Source organism: Eptatretus burgeri, chromosome 3 (genome assembly GCF_056783735.1).
Source record: "Eptatretus burgeri isolate ZD-2024b chromosome 3, Ebu_testis_v1, whole genome shotgun sequence".
NCBI classification, from domain to species: Eukaryota; Metazoa; Chordata; class Myxini; order Myxiniformes; family Myxinidae; genus Eptatretus; species Eptatretus burgeri.
In genome coordinates, this window is record NC_140963.1 from 118,356,876 (window position 1) to 118,380,316 (window position 23,441).

At 45.0% G+C, this 23,441-nt stretch overlaps 2 protein-coding genes across 6 annotated transcripts in view; both read right to left on the minus strand.

Annotated features, from left to right (window-relative positions):
- The window catches only part of LOC147030814 (S-adenosyl-L-methionine-dependent tRNA 4-demethylwyosine synthase TYW1-like), a 75,697-nt gene extending 74,158 nt beyond the window's left edge, over nt 1-1,539 (minus strand). The window contains exon 1 of one of the 3 annotated variants that reach the window (XM_085875252.1): nt 1,349-1,539. Coding sequence is in view for 1 of the 3 variants with exons in the window: in XM_085875251.1 (XP_085731377.1) it covers nt 1,262-1,287 (26 nt within the window). In the remaining 2 variants the exon portion in view is untranslated. Of the gene's footprint in view, nt 1-1,261; nt 1,303-1,348 lie in introns of those variants that run through there. The other 2 variants (XM_085875253.1, XM_085875251.1) reach the window with 2 other exon arrangements.
- Nucleotides 1,540-9,615: 8,076 nt separating this feature from the next.
- On the minus strand, nt 9,616-23,095 carry NUDCD2 (NudC domain containing 2). 3 transcript variants are annotated; one of them, XM_085875275.1, is made up of 7 exons: nt 22,943-23,095; nt 22,676-22,815; nt 21,221-21,316; nt 16,673-16,768; nt 16,474-16,522; nt 10,636-10,787; nt 9,616-10,466 (listed from the first exon to the last, which is right to left on the minus strand). In XM_085875275.1, exons 2-7 carry the CDS (start codon nt 22,766-22,768, stop codon nt 10,386-10,388), a joined length of 567 nt encoding a protein of 188 aa, XP_085731401.1. In that variant the 5' UTR covers nt 22,769-22,815; nt 22,943-23,095; the 3' UTR covers nt 9,616-10,385. The 3 variants fall into 3 exon arrangements, with proteins under 3 accessions (XP_085731401.1, XP_085731403.1, XP_085731402.1); XM_085875277.1 differs by lacking the exon at nt 21,221-21,316 and having other exon boundaries at nt 22,943-23,094; XM_085875276.1 differs by lacking the exon at nt 21,221-21,316 and having other exon boundaries at nt 22,676-22,946.
- Between the last annotated feature and the right edge of the window lie 346 nt (nt 23,096-23,441).

Below are 23,441 nucleotides of genomic sequence, written 5' to 3' on the forward strand. Positions count from 1 at the left end.
GCAATCCAGAAGCTCTCCCGAAGAGACGACGACGACGACGACCAAAGACACACGACTGAAGGCTCGACGAAAAACGGCTCGACGACGTCCAAAAAGCACCAATGTCACGAAGAGACGAAGCTCCCCCGAAGAGACAACAACCCACACGATCACCCCCTCCTTCCTCGAGCTCTCGTCCTGTCCACCCTTATATCCCCTGGGGTCCAACCCCTTGCTCCTCCCCGTTTTCTGCTCTGCCCCCCCTTCCAGTTCCTGCGAGAAGCTTCCAGAAAAGGGGCGTTCCTCCATTCCCAGCGCCTCATTCCACAAACCGACCAATGGCGAACGATCTTCCTCGCCCCTCCCCCACACCAAATGCGGAGAAAACAGGCAGGAATATTAGGCTGGAAAAATCCGCGCGCCATCGAAGTTCCTTTGGTTTCCTTTTGCTCATGTTTATTGAATGAATGCGGAGAGAGGGTTGTAATGTGTCCGTGGAGAAGAAGGGAATTGATAGCTGGCGTAGCGGAAAAGGTGGTTAGGTGGTTGGCGGTATGGTTAAGGGGAGCTATGTTGGTTGTTGTAATGGTGGTGGAGATGTGGTTGGTTCAAAATAAAGATAAAAAAGAAAAACCTACCTCAAAGGATCACAGACCGGTTAACACGAATAAATCCCATTTAACAACGGTGGGGAAATCTAACTGAACACAGACTTATCGATTTAACTGAACACGGACTTATCGGCATAACTAACTAAGAACCGATATGGTGTTCTGCGAATTTCCAGCCGTAACAATATATAATATATATTATTTTTTTTGCATGTACGGTCACGCACGTACGGGCACGTGAGAGCGAAGGAACGGCCTGTGTGGTTGTTGTTTCTGGCACGTGGTTTGAAAGTTGTTTTTTTTGCACGTACGGCCACGCACTAGTATTACCAATCAGGAGAGGGACGATGCTGTCAAATTTCAGCGACAGACAGACAGACAGATGGACACATGGACACATGGGCGGACGGACACGATATCTTATCTGGAATTTCAATTCAACATAACCTAAAAATGGTCCACGCTGCTTCCTCGCTTGATGCTCAGTATTTAATGATAGAGCATGGGCAAACCATAGGTTGGTAACCATAAAGCGGGCTATGATGTTCCACCCAATCTCACGACCTCCTGATCCATTTTCTCAAAACTCGTTTTGCTTTATCAAAAAAAATATTTAATTCGCACAAAACACTCACAAACTTGAAGCAATTCACGTGGCGTGCACCGCCTACCGGGGGGTGGGCGATCGTCCTCTCATTCAATTTAAAATCATCGTGGCGTCGAACTGCCGAGCGGGACGAGCGGCCTCAGTGACTCACCTGAGGTCCAGCTTTGGAGGAGCCGCTCCAGCGCAGCCTCGCCGACTCGAGGTCGATCCGGGGACGAGTCGACGTCACAAAATAAATAACTCTTCGAGACCCGGCGCGAGCGTGCAGGCCTCTGCCTCGTCCCGCAGCGTGGAACACCTCATAAGTGAATGTATAACTTGACACATCAGTTTATTTTATTTTTAGTTTGATATTACTCACATATATACATATACATATATACATATATATATATATGCTCGCAAAATATGCAACGTAACCCGTTTTATACTTCACTGTACAGTATTACGTCAAGCATACTGTACAAAGGAGTGCATGACGTAAGCTTTTCGACGCTTCCCGCGGCCATCTTACCCTGCGCAAAAGAGTGATCGCTTCAAAACTCTTCTTCAGCAAATAGCAAGAGTTTGATCAAATGAACTGAAGCCTTTTAATCTGAAATACTTGCAATACTGCCCCTGCCCAAGTATAAACTGCACTAATCGTGGTTTCAAAGGCAATGCCAGTTCAAAAAAAAAGTGCCATCCATCGTGTTGTTGTTGTTGTAGTTTTACGTTACCTATTCCCTTGCGGTTGGGTGGGAGAAATTTTGGGTTACTTCCGGTTAGCGACGGCCGCCGCCTTGTTCGCGCGGTGACAACAACTCCTTAGCAACGCTTTGAACGTCATTGCTAAATGTGATACTGTTGGTAATTTTTAGATCCTCGTGGAGGATCTCTAAGTTTTACTCACGTTGTTGTTCTTGTGGACTTTTTTGTTTCACAGCCTACAGTTTTCATCGAAACTTCCTGAAACTTGGCATATATATGTAAAAATACCCTGCGCAGACAGTAACCATCTCCGATTTAGAAAATTCCTCCAAGAAAAAAAGTTATGACGTCAAAACATCTCCGCAAATCGAAATCGCCTAAAAAAATTATCTCCGAAACGAGGCAAGCTTTTTGAACTGTTTGCGGGAATCGAACGGGGCATGAGCAGAGATGACTTACCGCACATGATACATCACTATGACGTCATATCAATTTTTATGACGTCATTCCTATTTTTTGACATTTTCTGTTTCACCACCCAGAGTTTTCATCGGATCTTCGTGAAACTTGCCATGTATATGCAGAAAGCCCACGCGCAGGCAGTAACCATCTCCGATTTTGGAAATTCTTCCAAGAAAAAAAGTTGACGTCATAATATCGCCGCTAATGGCAATCGCCTATACCATTATCTCCGAAACTAGGCAAGCTGTTTGAATTTTGTTTGCGGGAATCAAGCCGGGCATTAGCACAGACAATTTATCGCAAACCTGATGTACATCACAATGACGTCATATTCGTTTTTATGACGTCATCATTAAGAGGACGAGGATCTTATCTCATTCGAGCTTGTTGTTGTGTAATCCACCCAAATGTCGTTCAGTTTTCTGCAAAATCGTCGTAACGATGCTGAACATCGTTATGAGGTGAAATTAGATACGATTCGGCGAGAAAAGTGTCCTTATAAGCATCTTGCAGATATTTGGATCGACGATCCCAAATCATGGCCATGCATCGAGTGTGTTGATATTGTTGCGAGTTCACGCCTGCCGGCGTGCAGACGGCCACATCACGCGACCGCGTCGCCCACCGGACGGACAATTCAGTCGTGACTCTCCGGGAATTATCGCCCGGAGCCAGTCACGGGTGGGCCTTTCGACCTCACCACAATCGTGCCAATCGGCCACCGCGTAGGATAGGGTTGTTCGCCAAACTCGACCTACCTAAGTACCCACGCGGATGGTAAACCGAGCGATCGTACCTCGCCACATGACTCCAGACACGAGCCACTTGGGCGGCCCGTTCCGTACTATCGGGATAACCGAGCGGTGTTATCGTCGACCTCGACGGTTCAGATTATTTACCGGGCGTTTTGCACCCACTACGAACCCTTTACGTGAAGCAGGATGGAGGGTCAATAAAGAAAAGACGAAGCGAAACGGGAAAACAGTTCACACAATGCACATTTATTTCCCGACACACGGAAAGCACATATATACAGCCAGTCAAAATGCACATATAGCAACCAAAACAAAAGCAACAACAACGCAGATTTCCGACCGACTACGCGCACACACGGCAACACTTATACAGTTCTACTTTACAGGCGGCGCCAACACACATGTACTCAAAAGCAAAGGAAAGAAGCCACCCTCATAGACAAGGGGGCAGACAGACCTGTAGGCCAATTGTGCGCGTAACCTGGAGGAGCGGCCAGGTCCGCGAGACCGGGGGGGGGGGGTCCTACCTGCGTCCTCGTGACGCATTGGCGGGCGAGCCGCAGATGTGGCCGCATGGCTGTGCCCCGACTCCATGCTCCTTGGCAAGTTTCGGTGGCACGACGTTTGGAGGGGGGTGGGAACGGGGCCCCGTTTTTGCACTATCTCAGCGCGGGGGAAAGGGGGAATTGTTGATGCCCTGGGGGAGGAGAATGGCTGGCTGGCTTAGGTCCTGCGAGGATCGATCCCACACCGCGACCCCGTCGCCAACCGCCGTCCTTCTCGCCTCGGACCCGAGCTCCTTTGCCTCTTCCCGCAACTCTTCTCAGCCGACTCCAGAACCCAACTCTTTGCCACACCGATGACTTCGCCACCCGACTCGACTGACTCCATTCGCCTTGCGCTCTCCTTCTTATAGGCCGGCAGGAGCAGCTAATATGCAAATATCCGGTTCAGGATGACCTCGGGGGAGGAGCCACGCTCGCCCATTGGTCGGAGAAAAGGGGCGTGAATCTCCACTGATCCTATAATTTGCATATATCGGTTTCACACAGACGCGCCTGGAGGCAGGGCCAAGCCGCCCCGCGCTTGCTAATTGGACGGAGGAAAAGTGGGCGTGTAGCGTTCTTGATCCGATTTTTCCCTTGGAAAGGCCGCTATTTTCGCTCGCGGCTTGGTGCGTCGGCACCAATCGCCGAACGGGCCCGAGACAGCCCGATGCTCAGTGTTCACAGGTGGTGCGGGAATGGCCGTAGAAGTAGAGAGGTGAAGGTGGTGGAGGGTTTTCGTTGGTGATTGATGGTTATGGTGCCGTTGGGAATGGCGGTGATGCGATGTTTGCGGGATAGAGTTGTGAAGGTTAAGGTCGTGGCTGTTGGCGTTGTTGGTGTTGTCTGAGGGTTGGAGCGTGGTTGTAGTTGGTGACAATGGCTGGCGTGGTGGTTAAGGTGGTTGTTGTGTGATGGCGGTTGAGACGTGGTTGGTTCAAAATATAGAACAGAAAAACGGCTATCTCAAAGCGTCGCAGCCTGGATGAATCACATAAATTCCCTCTAGACAACTGGTTTGGGCTAACTACACATGTACTTCAGAGATATCTCACCTACGGGCCCTTCATGGTGTAATGCGAATTTCCACAGCCATAACACCATGTATTGCTACTTGGTAGAAAACCACGATGAGTTCGATTGGTGATATACACCAATAGTTCCTGAAATAATCTCTTTCTGCGTAATTGAATCGCAGTGCTATATTATATCTTTTATCATGATCAGGATGTGTTCCAGAGGAGAGTGCTGTGTGAAAATAGGGCCGCAAGAGGTCGTTATAACATGGTGCCCATGGAGAAAGGTTCCTGAGAGCATGTATAAAGTACTACCAGGGGTACCTGCCGTTGCCGGGCAACGACGGGTCCCCACTCCCTCCCCTCCCTCTGGACTCCCACCACTCCCCCCTTCCCCTGATTAGTGGAGGTTGGCTTTGTGGCTTTCCACTCTGGGATGCATATAGTACACAAATGGAAGTTATCTCCACAGCTGACTTGTAATACCCTTTGCCACTACCACCACGGGGTGCCCATACATGATACACATTTACATCAAGTATTTTCATCGACCTTCCCTCCCGAACCCCGCGATTACAGATGAAAACAAGTATCCCATGTTCATCACGACGTCGACCATGGTCCAGGTGCCAAGTTTGGTGGCAATCGGCCCAGTAGTTTTGGTGCGATTGATGTTAGACAGATTCACAGAAAGACAGAAAATGACACATTTATTTATTAGAAGGAGATTAAATGAGGGCTATAGGACGACTTCCTTGGGCATCGGATAGCACCACATACAAATGTTCTTGTGGAGTTATACAAATCAATAAAACTTTGTGATGCGGGATAAACTGAGACATGCAGTGCATACAGTACTGCACCGGATCTATCTCCACATCAACACCGTTCTGTGGAATTGTAATGAATTCCCTTGTTTTCGGTTCTCATTACCCTGAGTGATTGCGATCGAAAAGACCATGAGATCTTTAACATCAAACAATTGGGAGGGAGGAGACTTAACATCCATCGCTCTGCACATGAGAAACACCAAGATGAGAGGTGGTAGTTTTTTTTTGTATACACTGTCGAGGCTCGTATGAGAGCCAACACACAGAACATACAACAAGGGGAGCAGGAGACAAGAGGGAAGGGAAAAACAATGTGGAACAGAGACATGTGGAAGGAAGAGGGATGGGGCGGGGTACACAGGGACTTTTGGGTCCTTTCAGGAAGGAAAGCAGGGAATTTGAAGGAGGTGGGTTTGGGGTGGATTAACAGGGGCAGAAAAGAACAGAGTGAGGGAGTTTGTTCCAAAGGTGGGAAAATAAATAGAGGAATGAAAGATTGAAGGTAAGCAGCGATTCTTGAATTTGGTAGTTTTACAAGAAGGGGGTTCCTGGCAGACCTTGAGTACCCTGTGTAAATATGGGCGGGGGAGACAGAGCTTAGATAGAGTGGAGGTGGTGAGGCCGGAGAGGAGATGGGAGAAGACAGAAAGACCACCGACCTGCCTGCGGTGAAAGAGTGAGAGACCCAAAGGCTCAGCCTCATCGCGGGAGATACCAATGATCCTAAATGCCTTGGTTTCCACAGCATGAAACCGAGAAAGGTGAGAGGCATGAGCACCAGCCCAGAGGGGAGCACAGTTTTCCATCATGCTGTGGACGAAAGCTTTGTATATGGTCAGGAGCTCAGGTGGGCCGAGGAAAGACCGCATGACGGAGGACGCCCAATCGGCGACTGGCTTTGGAGGCCAGCTTGGAAATGTGGCTTTCCCAGGAAAGGTCATGGCAGATCGTGAGACCCAGAAGTTTGAATGAAAGGACTTCTTCAAGAGGATTGTTGAGAAAGTAGATGTGGGGGTTTTTCCAGATGGTCCTTTCAGAGAGACATAGTGAGAGTGTGAGATTTGTCAGGGATGAAAGACATGTTCCGCATGTTGGACCAGTTTGTGGTTTCATCCAGATCTGCAGAGAGTGAAGAGGCTGCTGCTTGCCGATCAGAGGGATGACATGGTACGGCAGAGGGTGAAAATGAGGAGATCTGTGGAAGAGAGAGGGATGGGGCAGGGTACACAGGGTAAACAAAACAATGGAGTTGTGTGGATATTCGAATCCAGGCAAGACACCTTCAAATCGAGTCCGCTATCCTGCCCACCCACCAAAGAGTGTTGTTCCCACATCGTGGGGATCTTGGAGACTAGTGAACTGCTTGTGATAGTAATAACTCAATGGGGCATGTTTTCTCAGACTTGGTGATGTAACCACCACTGCATGGCTCCATGGTATAAAACAGGAAAACAGAACAAGGCAGACAGTGAATATTGTTTCGGATCTGGAAATAATATGCATTCAAACATGCAGATGTCCCAAAGGTCAGTTATTCCGTTAAGTACATGCGAGACAAGTCCCTTCCTTTTGTCTAGTGGGAGAATCAAAGGTGTGCGTTGTGATGTTCTTTTAGGTAGGTTATTACATCCAGCGAACCATCCAACAAACCATCTCAGACCATCCAACAATCAAACCGACAACACCACTGAACAAGCACTTCACTTGCCTAACCGGCGACTCGCTGTCGGAGGCAGAATCTCTGGCAGTTCCTTCTCGGCTTCCACAAACTTTGTAACTTCTTTTTGATGAGTATGAGCACGCGTGGAGTGGGGACGGGGTTTTCCTGGCATGGCCGAAAACCCACCCAGAAAGGGCGGACCCATGGGAGCCCCGTCCAATCAGGGCAGACAGTGATGTCTGTTCCACCGAGCCCCCGCCCCGTTCGGGGAGGGCCATAAAAGTTACGACGCCATCCTCAGCGAGAGTTCTGAGGGGGTTCGGTCGTTGGTTCTGAGTCAGTCTCTTGGAGGAGGAATGAAAGTTCTTTTGGAGGAGCAAGTTGGTTGGTGTGCGCTCTACATTTTACTAGCGTTCGTGGAGTTTTCCTGGGTCCCGTCCGAGACCCTGATCTCCACCCTGGGACTCCGCCTGCCCTGCTCAGTTTCCTCCACGGGCACGAGCCCCACGTGTGTGACTGTGGGCCGAGCCGCACGACCAATGGCAGGTGCCGCACCGTGGAGCACTCCCTCCCTTCAACGTGCAGGTACCCACGTGAACTGCGACCCCCAGCTCGTCTCTCCCTCTGGCTGCGGGGATCTTTCAATAAATCGTCTGAGTGTGTGGGCCCGTCTTATAAGTAGAACTGTTAAGTGTTTTTCATGATTGTAAATTCTTGCTTGCATATCCACGATAAGTCTTGCCCTGTGTCTTTTTTTTATTTGTGAATAAAACAATTGTAGAAATGTTCCCAGTTCATTTCCGTCCTTTCTTGCATTGGTCCAGCATGGTTCGGATCTGAGTTTAGCCGGGTCTTTGTTCCCGTTAATCTGCTCATCCTAGCCGGCACAGCTTTGGGAGTTCCGCTCAACTGCACCCGAACCGGAGTTGATAGTCGGTAGTTGGAACTCTACCGCAGTCGGTAGAGTGATCCGGTTCGAGCAAGATGTGCCGAAGGCGTGGTTCTCTGGTAGTCGAAGTCGTGTTGTTAATTAGGTAAATTGGTTCGAGACAAAAAGACCCTACGCTACGCGGATGAGATATTGGCGTTCCACGGTTGGTTCAGCGACTCACGGAATTATCCGGAGCGACGGCCTACAATTCCGGGGAGTCTGGTGGGAGACGATGTAACCTCCCCCACGTAGTGGTCGTTCTCGCCACTGCCCCCCGGCCCACAACAATATGTACATACTTGTAATGCTTTAAAAGTCTATTTCACAATAAAAAAATATTACCATCATTGTCAAAAGTGGTTTTGCTGAAAATTAAGATTATGAAAAAAGATCATTATATGCTGTTATTACATTGACATTCATTTATTTATTGTTGGTGAGGAGTCATAAGTTGGAGACTTATTAATTCTGCAATGAAGCAAAAAGAGAGGAGGGAAGTTGAGCAGCAAGCCGAGATCGAGGAAGGTTAACCTGTCACGAGGGAACGGCTGCAAGCTAAAGGGGCTGAAGAGTGACATAGGCCTGAAAAAAAAAAGTGGGAGCAAATAGATCAAAAACTGAGAGGCCACCAACCTGTCTCCAATGGAAGAGCAACAGACCAGGGGTGTGTTCAGTTACCAAGTTTCTTGTAGAGCACTCACTAACTAGCTTAAGCAATCAAGCAAGCACTCCATTTGAAACCGTTGATAAAGAACGGTTGGCTTGGCATGTGCTTGCTCGCTGCTTGATAACTGAACACACCCCCAATGACTCTTGCCTCTTGATGGAAAATTGTAATGATGTTCAGAGCTTTGGACTCCCTCGCATTAAGGAGAGATGGACTCTCACGCACCATCCAAGGGAGAGCAACACTCCATCAAACTATGGACAAAGACCTTGTAGGCCTTTGCTGTGAAACAAGCTCTAGGATCCGCAGCACAGATTATCACAACTACCAACACCTTGATGAGTTGCACCATACTCTTTTCAGAGTGATGGTGTTGTCTTTAAATCAATTTTAAATTCAGGCTGTTACACAACAAAAATCAAAGGGTGGGAATACTTTGTGAAGGCACTGATATTCACCACCATCTCAGATCATCCCCAATCCAAAACCATGATCTTTTCTACCCTTATTGACCCACCCCCTCCCTACCCAATCTCAAGCACTCCTGCTTCCAAGTTTCTACGTCCACAAACTAATGCTGGCAGATGGGACACCCAGCTTAACATCCATCAAAGAGACGATGCATCAGAGAGCATGCCTTGCCTTTCCTGAGAAACACCCAGGATGACAGTTTATAGCTGGGTCGAGATTCAAACCAATGCAAGATAGCTCAGAGGCGAGCGTGCATACCTCCAGGGTTAGCCTAGGCTATCCAGCCAGATCACTAACATATACTCACATCATAAAAGCACAGAACACAAAATCATTCAAAGAATACATCTCACAAGTTCATCTTATAATGGAACCAACCCAACACAAGGAAGGAAGAAAACTATGTTTTTATTCTAAAGCTCAGAACCTTTTGCCATAACACCCATCCAGATAGAGAGTTCGAAAAAACATGAACGACAAGATGAAAAGGGAAGAGAGGGGATTGGTTGGGAGTGAGGTGCAATAAATGACTGGCGGTCACAAAAAAAAAAAACATGCCTGATAATTGTCCATTGAACTCCTCGTACACAATAATGGATTTCAAACCTCGATTAAAAAAAAATAATAATAAAATGACCCATTCATTGATGTCCAAATTATCAGGTATTTTTTTCAATTAAAAGTTGCTTCTCCAAATTAATTATAAATCCACAAAATACAGATGCCTTTTCTCTCTGAAGAGCGTTAATGCAAAAAGTATGCAATCCCGTTTTGATTTTACCACCGGGCACATCCAATTATGGGTGATGCGTGGCGGTACGACCCGGTCGAGATCTCTGTTTCAGCTCATGAAGATCATCAATACTATAAATCAGCAAATTCACAGGATAATAACATCATGAGACCGTCGAGTAGGTAAATACTTTTTACTCCAATGTCGTTTCGTGCCAATTTCGAGCATCAATGGATGACTTTTATACGAGTGACTAAATCAATAAATAAAATGGCGGTTATGCAAACATGCCATCATGTCGCGGGCAATCATACCATTCGCAGAGATATTTGTTCCGCTCACGTATTTGTCAAAGCCATTTTACCAATCGAGAACAATCCGGTTACTTCTCACTCATGGCAAAAGAGTTACGTCTGTGGCCAGGAGAATCAAACATTGGGAGATAAATCGGGGCCACCGGTAGAATAATTCCCACTGACTTCTGCTTTGCTGAAATCAAAGCCGGGATTCTGTTGGAGGTAAGGTCGGTGGGAGGTGTGGGAGTCAATGGGAGGGGAGGAAGGGGGTGGACATTCTCATTAATAATCAATTTGGCCTCATGTTAGCGAAACTGAAATTGGACCTCAAACTGTACGTAGGCATAGCACAAAAAAAAAGGAATGATAAGGTATACTGTACCTCGGTCTGAAAACGTTCAAGAGTAAGTTTGCGCTGCATCTGGTCCAGCGTCCATGCGTCAGCCACGAAAGATCCTTTTAAAAGTGCTGACCAACAATGGCTCGCCTGCCTCACAGATTTCACGAGGACAATGCGCAGCAAGCGATTTTCCTCTGCACAAAAAGTCACGCAGCAGTGCAAGCAATTTACAATTGAAGCTGGAGGCTTTACCTGTTCAAAGTAAAATAAATAAATAAAACATTAATAAAGATATCTTTTCTAAAGTTGTTGGGGTGACATTGTGAGGTTTAGGGGCTTAGTCATGAACTTCAATGCACACATCTCTTCTCTAATTGCATGAATTAATCCACCATGACTCGTTTTTGGAGATAAGAAAAAGGTACAATTGGACTTCCTCACCTTCACAGCGTGAACTCACCTAATTGTTTGTACGAATACAGATTTTGTTTGCTGAATTATCAATGCTGCTGTGCCCTGGCAGGAGAGCTTAGACTATTAGAGCTACGTGCATTCGCCTTTGAGTTGTCTGGCCTGGGTTCGATATCCCGACCCAGCTATAGACTGCTACCTTTGTGTTTTGCGTACAGGTCGAGGTATGCCGGAGGACCCATCTGCTCACACTGCGGTGGGGGGGAGGAGGGGGAGCAGGCGAGTTATCACCAAAACCCTGGCTAAGTTACAAATTCCTGCCAGTCAGGCCTGGTCAGCTGGTTACAGAAGGACTTGGGTCAGAAACGTTCCCATTGGCTGACCCCACCATAAAGTGGGGATAATACGGGACTTTTCAAATGACGTATTTCCATCCCAGATTGTTCAGCGCACATATGCAGAAACTTCTAGTGGCCTAAGACATGTTTCATGCCTCTCAGATAGGATTGCAGAATGAAACGACTAAAAAAAACAAACTTTTAAAGAAGCCAGAAGTACTTGTAAGCATACTCATGAGAAAGTGATGTGCCTCTGCACAATGAACGATTTGGACAACTTCCTGACCAACTCATCCAAAAGGGGGACAGGGAGGCAGGAGTCGGGACTGTATGGGCTGTGAGTGCCATTACAAGCATATATATTTTTTGTTTGGTTTTGGGGCCACAAGAGAAATTAGAAGGGCACTTGGTAGAGCGCATACCTCCGCCACGTAATGCCTGATCCACGAGAATATATCTGACCCAATACATTTTTGAAATATCAGGCTATACTTCGTTTGTGAGCCCTACCTCTCAATGGTGAAGAATCACTTAAAAAATTACTCTCGTATCCAGATCCGGATTCTGATCTTCACCAAAATCGAATCAATTTGTCCTTACCACACACCCAACCTGTGCACTAAGTTTCATCTGAATCTGTCCACAAGTTCTTGAGATATCGTGCTACATATTAGTTTAGCCCGATGTCTAAATGGTGAAGAATCACTTAAAAAATTATCAGATCCAGATCCGGATTCAGATCTTCACCAAAATTGAATTAATTAGTCCTCGTCACACACCCAACATGTCCACAACATTTCATCCGGATCCGTCTGCAACTTCGAGATATCCTGTACACAAACAGACGAACAAACAAATAAATAAACCAATGTCACCCCCAGAGTGACCAGTATCTTGCCAAAATGTGAACATGACCGACTTATTTATTCCATTAAAGTTACTCAAAAAATAAGGGTTTCGTCGACCATGATGCTTGACCTTTTTGTGACCTTGACCTTTATATTTTCGTACGGTTAATGGTATCTCTCCAGGACCGTTGTACATGAAATATCAAGAGATTTTGATGAGAACTGAGGAAATAAAATTTTCATGAAAAATCCATTTTTTCGTCATGACGTCATAAAAATGACGTCATAGCGTCAAACTTTTGACAGATCTGGAAAGCACTTATCAAGCGCTTTCATATGAGGTATTACTCGATATGGTATCTAAGATTTCAAAATTTGACCTTGGGGTCAAAAACTTTCAACCTCCACCGCTAACCATGAAGGTCAAGGCCGATCGCCACCAAAAATTAATCAGCTGAGCGCCAGACCATGAACTATATTCCCATGAAGTTTGAAGACTATCCGATCAAAATTACTAAAAATATAAGGGTTTCGTCAACTCCCCTGATTTGCGACAAAGTGACCTTGACCTTTGACCTTGAAAATTTTATGCGCTGAAAGGGACCTCTATAGGACTCTGATATGCGAAGTTACAAAAATTTCCAATGATAACTGTGCTCTGCAGAGTGATCGATACGTGATTACAGACAAAAAAAAAAATAATAATAATAAAAAAAAAATACAAGCCGACTAACATATCTTGCAAAAACTTCGTTTTGGAAAGATAACAAGCCGGTAGGCGACAAGGGATTCGCTAGGATCGAAGCACTGGATACGATGCTTTTCATTCTGACCGATCCACCGACGAAGATTCATTGCCAAGACGTATTGGTTCACATACAATTGTTCCTCTGCCTGGCAAGATTTTTCCTATTGCGTATTTTGCCAACTGGCACTCCTCATAAAAAATGACGGTAAATAGACACACTATTTTTGAAGGACTGCCATTTGAAAAATAATCGGTTTGCTGGTTTGTGCTGTGGAGCCTCGCGTTGCAGGCAGACACACACACACACACACACACACACACACACACACACACACACACACACACACACACACACACACACACACACACACACACACACACACACACACACACACACACACACACACACACACACACACACACACACGCACACGCACACACACGGAAAACCCGATAAACTTCTCTCAATGTTCTTGTTTGACCACACCTCCTGAGCCACACAATATTTTCCATAAGCCACGCCCACTTTCCTACGCCACTCCCACTTTAAATAATAAATAATTGCAGGTGGTGTGTGGGTCGTCGAATCGTTTTCGGTAAATAAATAAATAATTGGAGGCGGAGTGTGGGTCGTGGAATCGTTTTCGGTAAATAAGTAAATAATTGGAGGCGGAGTGTGGGTCGTGGAATAGTTTTCGGTAAATAAATAATTGGAGGTGGTGTGTGGGTCGTAGAATCGTTTTCGGTAAATAAATAAATAATTGGAGGCGGAGTGTGGGTCGTGGAATCGTTTTCGGTAAATAAATAATTGGAGGTGGTGTGGGTCATAGAATCGTTTTCAGTAAATAAATAGATAATTGAAGGTGGTGTGTGGATTGTGGAATCGTTTTCAGGAAATAAATAGATATTTGAAGGTGGTGTGTGGATTGTGGAATAGTTTTCAGTAAATAAATAAAAAATTGGAGGTGGTGTGTGGGTCGTGGAATCGTCTTCAGTAAATAAACAAATAATTGGAGGTGGTGTGTGGATCATGGAATCGCTTTCGCTAAATAAATAAATAAGTGGAGGTGGTGTGTGGGTGGGGAATAGTTTTCGGTAAATAAATAAATAATTAGAGATGGTGTGTGGGTCGTGGAATCGTTTTCGGTAAATAAATAAATAATTGGAGGTGGTGTGTGGGTGGGGAATCGCTTTCGGTAAATAAATCGATAATAATTGGAGGTGGTGTGTGGGTCGTGGAATCGTTTTCAGTAAATAAATAGATAATTGAAGGTGGTGTGTGAATTCTGGAATTGTTTTCGGTAAATAAATAAGTAATTGAAGGTGGTGTGTGGGTTGTGGAATCGTTTTCAGTAAATAAATAGATAATTGAAGGTGGTGTGTGGATTGTGGAATCGTTTTCAGTAAATAAATAGATAATTGAAGGTGGTGTGTGACTTCTGGAATTGTTTTCGGTAAATAAATAAGTAATTGAAGCTGGTGTGTGGGCTGCGGAATCGTCTTCAGCAAATAAATAGATAATTGAAGGTGGTGTGTGGATTGTGGAATCGTTTTCAGGAAATAAATAGATATTTGAAGCTGGTGTGTGGATTGTGGAATAGTTTTCAGTAAATAAATAAAAAATTGGAGGTGGTGTGTGGGTCGTGGAATCGTTTTCAGTAAATAAACAAATAATTGGAGGTGGTGTGTGGATCATGGAATCGTTTTCGGTAAATAAATAAATAAGTGGAGGTGGTGTGTGGGTGGGGAATCGTTTTCGGTAAATAAATCGATAATAATTGGAGGTGGTGTGTGGGTCGTGGAATCGTTTTCAGTAAATAAATAGATAATTGAAGGTGGTGTGTGAATTCTGGAATTGTTTTCGGTAAATAAATAAGTAATTGAAGGTGGTGTGTGGGTTGTGGAATCGTTTTCGGTAAATAAATAAACATTATTAGAAATCCACAAAGACAGAAATGCCGGTGATTCCATTTACTTTGGATCCTTTTCACTTTGGTCAATAACGTTTGGATCGAGGAGAGATCGAAGGTGGAACGACGGTGTAGTTCCTTACAAACACTGTATACACACCTTAAATGACGGTAAATAGACACCCGATTTTTGAACGACTACCATTTGAAAAATAAAACTTCTTCTTCCTCTTTCGGCTTGCTCCCGTTAGGGGTCGCCACAGCGGACCAACTGTCTCCATTTCGCTCTATCCTCCACATCTTCCATTGACACTCCAACCACCCGCATGTCCGCCCTCACCGCATCCATGAACCTCTTCTTTGGCCTTCCTCTTCTCCTCCTGCCTGGCGGCTCCATCTTCAACATCCTTCTCCCGATATACTCCGCTTCCCTCCTGTGCACATGTCCAAACCATCTCAATCTCGCCTCTCTCACTTTGTTTCCAAACCGTCCTACCTGCGCTGTCCCTCTAATATACTCATTTCTTATCCTATCCATCCTCGTCACTCCCAACGAGAATCGCAGCATCTTTAACTCTGCCACCTCCAGCTCTGCTTCCTGTCTTTTTGTTAGCGCCACCGCCTCCAAACCATACAACATAGCTGGTCTCACTACCGTCTTGTATACTTTCCCCTTCACTCTTGCAGCTACCCTTCTGTCACAAATCACTCCTGCAACTCTTCTCCACCCACTCCATCCTGCCTGCACTCTCTTTTTCACTTCTCTCCCACACTCTCCGTTACTTTGGACAGTTGATCCCAAGTATTTAAACCCATCCACCTTCCCCACCTCAACTCCTTGCAACCGCACCATACCACCACCCTCCCTCTCATTTACGCACATGTACTCCGTCTTACTCCGACTATCATTCCCCAAAAAAATCCATTTGAATTTTTTGAAAAATAAAATCAAAAATCAATCAAAAATCGGCTCAAGCAAAATTTTCTAAATATCTCGAAGTGTTTAATTCCGAAGTCTCGTTTCTCTACTTTCAAAACTGAAGGACAAGTATTGAAAATACTGTACGTGGTTTTTCAGCCGCTGCACAGCAACGGGTGGTTGCTGGGCAACGAAATTCAACCGCGCACCTTCCCAGACCATATGGCACCTGTTGGCAAAGTTTCATCGAAATTGGTTCGTGTTGTGGAGCATCGTGTTGCGCGCGCACACACACACACACACACACACACACACACACACACACACACACACACACACACACACACACACACACACACACACACACACACACACACACACCCCGACAATAAGGGATATCTAGCATATATAGCGAATCCAACAGACAGACAGAAAGGGTTAAAACAAAACCTCCTTCACCTTCAGTGGCGGAAGTAATTATTCTCGATTTTTGCATCTATTTGTGAAAGGAGGAGCATCCGTGTGTGTGTGTGTGTGTGTGTGTGTGTGTGTGTGTGTGTGTGTGTGTGTGTGTGTGTGTGTGTGTGTGTGTGTGTGTGTGTGTGTGTGTGTGTGTGTGTGTGTGTGTGTGTGTGTGTGTGTGTGTGTGTGTGTGTGTGTGTGTGTGGTTATTTAAAATAAAACAAAAACCAAAGAATTGTATTACCAAGTGTCCAGGTCGATTCATCTGCAACTATCGTTTCAAGCAGTGGGCCCTGTAAAACAGATGATGCAAAATCAACACACTCCTATAATATATATATATATATATATATATATATATATATATATATATATATATGATATCAAAGTACTGTACATATTAATGTTTTGAATTCTTGTCACCACACAATCCCAGCACTTACTTGCAGGATGCAGTTTCCACTTAAGCTTACTGACAGCCGTGATGGTTCAAGAACGCACTTTATATTGCGAGCAGACGTACCTTCTGGTAAATCTATCTGAACAAAAACAAGTCACAACATTAAAAAAAAAAAGTGTGAGGTTTATCATTTATGTATTTGGGAACAGAGTACTGATCAAATACAGGTGCAGAGAGGAGAACAAATGCTCCAATGTCAAAAAAAATTGCTCATATAAATTGGTTGATTCGATGAACGTGGCAAAGCTAATTTAGTTAAGTAATTCTGGTGTGAAGTCTTGTTTGGAGTGTCATTCATGAGTGACAAACGGAGTGATCACCGACATGTATGATGGACAGTGTGGACATAATCTTTCGTCGGATACGTCTATCGGTTTGGAGCGGTGAACCAGCCATTTAGTACAGGCATTTTAGCAGAAATATTTGGTCAACCTCCCACAAATTGCAACAAAAGCAAACTCAACAGATTTTGTTTCCTGGATATGTCCTCAGTGACAGAAAAAAAGTCCTAAGGGATCCTCCGGGGGGGGAAAGTCCTGAAATCATGGAAATCCAATATGGCCGCCACTCGGCTTTGGGGAAAATGAGAAAATTGTAAAGATTGATATTTTAATATGTAAATATATGTTTTTCTGCATTCTAATTGTTTCTAGTTATGGTCAGTATATTGATATACAAGAATAATTATAAAAAAGTGAAATGTATTGAGGGTAAAATAAAAAAATTATAGCTTTTTTGTCCAAAAATGTCAATTTTTGGTCCCGAAAAAAAAAAATTACCTGATACTCATTTTGGCTCCTGGACAAAAAAAAAAGAAACGTTGAAGACACAAGATGAAATCAAGTCTATGGCAATACAATATAATTTTGTAAATCATTGAAACACGACAAACTTCACAATTCCACTCGGGGCAATCACATCTGCCTGACGAAGGTTTCGAAATGAAAATGAAAATTCGCATTAAACTCAGAAACTACATCCATTATAAACTTACTATACATGTTGAGAAAAATCAAGCGTATTAAAGTTAGAACTCGACAATGTCGTCATCATCCTCATCATTGTCACATGGAGTGTTTGTGCAGCCAGAGCCCCTGCAGTTTCCACAAGCTGGAGTGCACTCGATGTTGTGCTTCTTGCATGTGCATCTCATGGTGCTACATTCAGCCTGGCAGTTGTACCTAATGACACGTAACATCTTTTCAGGAACTGGAGCTATTGATGTCTGAAGTGGCACAAAACCCTCATCACACTTCTGCCAACCACACTCTGTCGGAAGAAGTTCATCTGCACATCCCTTCCATTCTTGGACTTGCAGATACACGCGCAGGCTGTGATACTTTGCTGCTTCTGATGTTGGTGGTAACGTCTGTGGTTGCACCTGAGAGGAGCTCCAAGCCACCTTGTCCCAGTACCGCTGATACCGGAAGGTGTCCAGGGTGTCAGTTCACTTTCCGTTGTAGATTATCACCAATGTTTTTTCTCCTACATCTGCCACATCACATATGGAAGCTGGATATGTATCAAAAACCTTGGCCTGCTCACGGAATGTGTTGTTTGCTTTGAACTTTTTGAGGGAAGCTCCTTTTCCAATCCCATGAAGACGAGATGTCGTGTCGCACCCAAGAACTGCATGTAGAAACAGTATGTGCTTGCATATGTCTGTCCCAATCATTTACTTTGTTGCCTTGATGTTCCAGATGCGAGGCTTCTTCGTGTTCTTCTTTGGCTCGGGACAAAAGAAGAGGTCGTGGGATTCTAAGCTTGCATGGCAGCATAGGAGGACGAGGAGGTCTGTGTCATCACCAACTAACAGTGTTGGTGACAGTCGCAGACTGTACAGCCTTCAGTACAATCAGGAGATCAGCATCCCCTGAGGCATGGTGCGTCTCACAGTTCTTCTTCTGAAGCTCTTCACTCAACATAAAAATGAATCGCTGTTTATTCTGCCTATTGGCAAGAAACTGTTCTTTCTTCATTGTGAGACGCATGTCAGCTGTAAATGTCACAGTAGTGGCAGCATTCCCTTTCGACCGTCTCTGGTGTGTCATGTCCTTCGTGTTGGGACTCTCATAACCATCAAACACGACTATGGCATCTCCGTACTTCTTTGTTACATAATCAGTGTACTTGTGGCATATGTCTCTGTAAGTCGATCCAGGAGACCATGGAATGCGTTGAACAAGTGCCCCGCCATCCAAAACATACTGTTGCCCATCATTGGGGATATCGGCTGGGACATCGGATTCAAGAAGATCCCAGATGGCATCAGCAAAGACTGGCTTGTGTGCTTCTAGGGGCTGAAGAGAGGAATCAAAGAGGGCTGGTGGATAGCTGCACAGTTCATATTTGAAGGCCGACTCCAGTTCTTCTGCTGTCTGTGCAACAGTGATCAGTCTCTGGAAGAGAAGTTGTGGGTCAACCTGGACTTGCTCTCCATCAATCTTGACAGATGACTTCATGCCGAGGGTGACAACTTGGTCTTTCCTCTTAAATGTGTACTCGGCAGGTGTTTTCCCATCCATAGATTTCAATATTTTGGCTCCTTCAGCATGTGCTGTATCAACGTTGACGGTGGGGTGTACATGAACTCCAGTGGCAATGTTCCTCAGACGTGGATCACAACTGAACGGATTCCGTTCCTGTAAATACTGAAGAGCTGATAGTGTGTCCTTCCAGTCACGAGATTGTCTTGCCTTGGTCATGTCCTTCTTCTGTTCTCCAGTGTTGTAGTTCACACCTGTGAGCTCCTGCATTGCCTGGTTTATTTCTGCACAGGCAGGCATTGATTGTAGCCATTCCAGCCGTTGTTGCTCCGTCATTCCTCGCCCTCGTGTGAGCCCCCCGCTGGTCTTCAAACTTCTCATCAGAACTTGTTCGATGATCAGGTCAGATGAAAGACCTGCTCACAGGCGATCACTTTTTCGAACCACATGGAACCCCTCATCAAAACGTTGTTGGACATTGGGATGTTGAGTTTTGAGGTTGGACATCTGCTGCAGATACACCCTTGCAGATTTGGCATACAGGTTGTGGCCAGAGGCTGCCAGGTAAGGCAGCATTTCCTGGATGGCCTTTAGATATAGTGCCCAGTTCCCAGTGCGCTCTGCCCAGATGTAATTGCATAGAATGTCAAGCATGTCCATATACTGAACCCAGAGCGCTGAAGTTCGAGAAGATATCTTTGCAGACTTGGCATGCTTCTGAAGGTGGTCTTTGATTCGTTTCAAGACGTCAGACTTGCATACTTCTTCCACAGACTGGGGTTGGCAGAAGTGTGACGAGGGTTTTGTGCCGCTTCAGACATCAATAGCTCCAGCTCCTGAAAAGATGTTACGTGTCATAAGGTGCAACTGCCAGGCTGAATGTAGCACCATGAGATGCACATGCAAGAAGCACAACATTGAGTGCACTCCAGCTTGTGGAAACTGCAGGGGCTCTGGCTGCACAAACACTCCATGTGACAATGATGAGGATGATGATGACATTGTCGAGTTCTAACTTTAATACGCTTGATTTTTCTCAACATGTATAGTAAGTTTATAATTAATGTAGTTTCTGAGTTTAATGCGAATTTTCATTTTCATTTTGAAACCTTCGTCAGGCAGATGTGATTGCCCCGAGTGGAATTGTGAATTTTGTCATGTTTTAATGATTTACATAATTATATTGTATTGCCATAGACTTGATTTCATCTTGTGTCTTCAACATTTCTGTTTTTTTTTGGTCCAGGAGCCAAAAATCAGTATCAGGCAAATATTTTTTTTCGGGACAAAAAATTGACATTTTTGGACAAAAAAGCTATAATTTTTTATTTTACCCTCAATACATTTCACTTTTTTGATAATTATCCTTGTATATCAATATACTCACCATAACTAGAAACAATTACAATGCAGAAAAACATATATTTACATGTTGAAATATCAATCTTTCCAATTTTCTCATTTTCCCCGAAGCCGGGTGGCGGCCATATTGGATTTCCATGATTTCAGGACTTCCCCCCCCCCCCCCCGGAGGATCCCTTAGGACTTTTTTTCTGTCACTGAGGACATATCCAGGAATCAAAATCTGTTGAGTTTGCTTTTGTTGCAATTTCTGGGAGGTCATCCGACATTTTGACTGTACTAATTGGGAGCGGAGCAGAACATCTGTCAAAAACCCAGTGTTGCTTCCAGCCATACATCTGGTGGGATTTTATCTCCCTTACCAGCTATACTACCTGGAGATTGAACAGAGAGGTATTCACATGTAGTTTGTGAAGTCTTTCGGCTTTCCAAGTGCTATCCCCATATATTTATGACTATATAAAACAATTAGCTATTCCAGTGTCTCTTTCATCATTATTTTGTAGAGTCTGCCTCTGTCTCGGTCTCTGTCTCTCTCATTATAAGAGGTGAGGTCCAACAGTATCAAGCTTCTGCTCTGCCTTGACCATAATACTACTCCACTTCCCATTGTCCTCAGCCAACCCGCTCCACTCTCCAACCACCCCTCCTCACACAATATTCCCATCTCAACCACCATCTACCTCTTTTCCTCTTCCCTTGCTCCCCCAACCTGTCCGCTCTCTTCGCCGTTCTCTCTTCCTCCATCCGCACCAAGTGTCCAGCCCACTACAACCGGCCTTAAAAAAAATAAAAAAAACATTATTTTGGAGATTGTCCTTTATTAATCACACTAACCACACATGCTGTAATTATATAACCGAGAAAAGCACAGCGCTGAAGTTTCTTTTTGGGCACTAGGCGTCGTCATCATCATACTCAAAAGCAAAGAACAAAACCGGAGGAGATATCAAACAGTCTTGATGGCACATTGTACATCTTCCAGTTAGAGGTAACATTGTCAGTTTGTCAGTTATGGACGATAGTAGATCTGGAGGAGGCTTTCAGGTGATGTGCTGCGAATTGCTTCAAATAAGATACCTACATCACACACGGTGCGAGTCATCGCTTTTGAGGAATCTCTCAAACCTGCACAAAGAAGCGATTTTAAGGTGATAGAGGTGTGTGTGTGTGTGTGTGTGTGTGTGTGTGTGTGTGTGTGTGTGTGTGTGTGTGTGTGTGTGTGTGTGTGTGTGTGTGTGTGTGTGTGTGTGTGTGTGTGTGTGCCATCCCTCTCCCACTCTCTGTTCCCATGAGCATCGTTGGCTGCAGGTGCAGTGAATGCAACATGAAGCCCGACACACGTAGGCACAGCAGACTGGCCAGGTCGGCGAGATGACGACGGCTGCCCTCGTTATCCATAATGGACACAGCTGTCTGCAGATGCTGCACAGTGGTGCCCAAATTGGTGCCACCACATACTTTCATGGGCACATTTATCCACGATGTGGCGCTGCCAGGCTGACCTGTGGGTGCGGTTTGATCGCCGAGCGCCCTTCTCATGGGCTTCTCCCACAAGGTAGTGGGGATCTGTTACCCTGGATAAGGGGCACATTACCAGGTACTGTCTACCTGAGCTACCTGAGCCCGGGACTCGCATAAAGCAGGGACGTCACTCCTTGAGGCAGCTGAAAAACAGTAACCCTCTCACCTACATCATACATGGTACGTGCATGTGCAATGTGCACCGGAAGCCGACACAACCTGACGTTAAATACCACCCGATGTTCGTCTACAAACTACGTACGAAACAGTTATCCAACCACAATATGGAATTACCCGGAAATTTCCCTTCTGTGTTCTGTACTCGTTTTGGAAGCTGCTGCTCGTGGTCGTCAACAAAGTCTGTTTCCACCAGCTGCGAAGTCTTTATATCACTGGACTAACTACTACTACAGTACTACTTCGTTGGTACACAGAACAAATGATGCGGGGTAGCTTTATTTGCTGTGCCGCTGATGCAATTTCCTTTGCTGGTTTGGGGCAGGAATGTGACCATGATGCCGGCGATGGCTCGCCTCCACTTCGCGAAGGAAACCTGGTGCTGGAAAAAAAAACAAAAAAAACAACCAGATGCAGTAAGTCCAATGTGTAATTACCTCCAACACGACGTCTTCCAACGTCTGATACCAGCAACCCCAGGGTGCTTGGCAACGCACCACGCCGCTCCGTTCGTCAAAATCCGTCGCCATGTCCTGTTCACTGCGATCTTAAGTTCGTTTCCTCGTAATACAGATCGCTGTTCATGCAACACGTCGCAGGTAAACAGCAAAACCTCTACCTTTCATCGATACTCATATATACATATATATTAAACAAAGGTAGCATTCGTTAACAAATCATCAATTCCTCGTATTGGTTCGTACGTATCAATATCAAAGCAATGGTACGTCAATCGCACTGTCATTGGTGTTTTCAAACACCACACGTTCATCAGCCGGCGATTCTACGCCGCACTTTCGTCACAAAAAAAATCCATCGGTCAATTCGATTTTGGGTTTAAATCTTTTTAAATTGATCGCATTGAAACGAAACGGTTGTTCAATTAATTTTCCCAAAGTAAAGCGTATCATTAAATGTATATTTTAGCGAACGCAGTGAGCCTCATACTTAACGCGTGCACGTGAGAGAATAAGAAACAACAACAACAACAACAACAACAACAACAACAACAACAACAACAACAACAACAACAACAACAACAACAACAACAACAACAACAACAACAACATACCCCTGCCTATTTGGAATCCGTGTCATTGGATATGACCTTTTGCTTCCGGTTGTTGTTAAACCCTGTGCGGTGTATAAACACAATCAGGTTTTATTTCTATCTTGTGAATATTACTTAACGCGTGCACATGA

Bases quoted from the DNA above. Each gene is read 5' to 3' on its own strand.
- NUDCD2 (XM_085875275.1), bottom strand. From the start codon at position 22,768: ATGGCGACGGATTTTGACGAACGGAGCGGCGTGGTGCGTTGCCAAGCA. The intron at 16,523-16,672 runs GTAAGTGCTGGG...TCTGTTTTACAG, and splicing joins GTGGAAACTGCATCCTGCAA to GGCCCACTGCTTGAAACGAT. The intron at 10,788-16,473 runs GTAATACAATTC...CTTTTTGTGCAG, and splicing joins TGAATCGACCTGGACACTTG to AGGAAAATCGCTTGCTGCGC.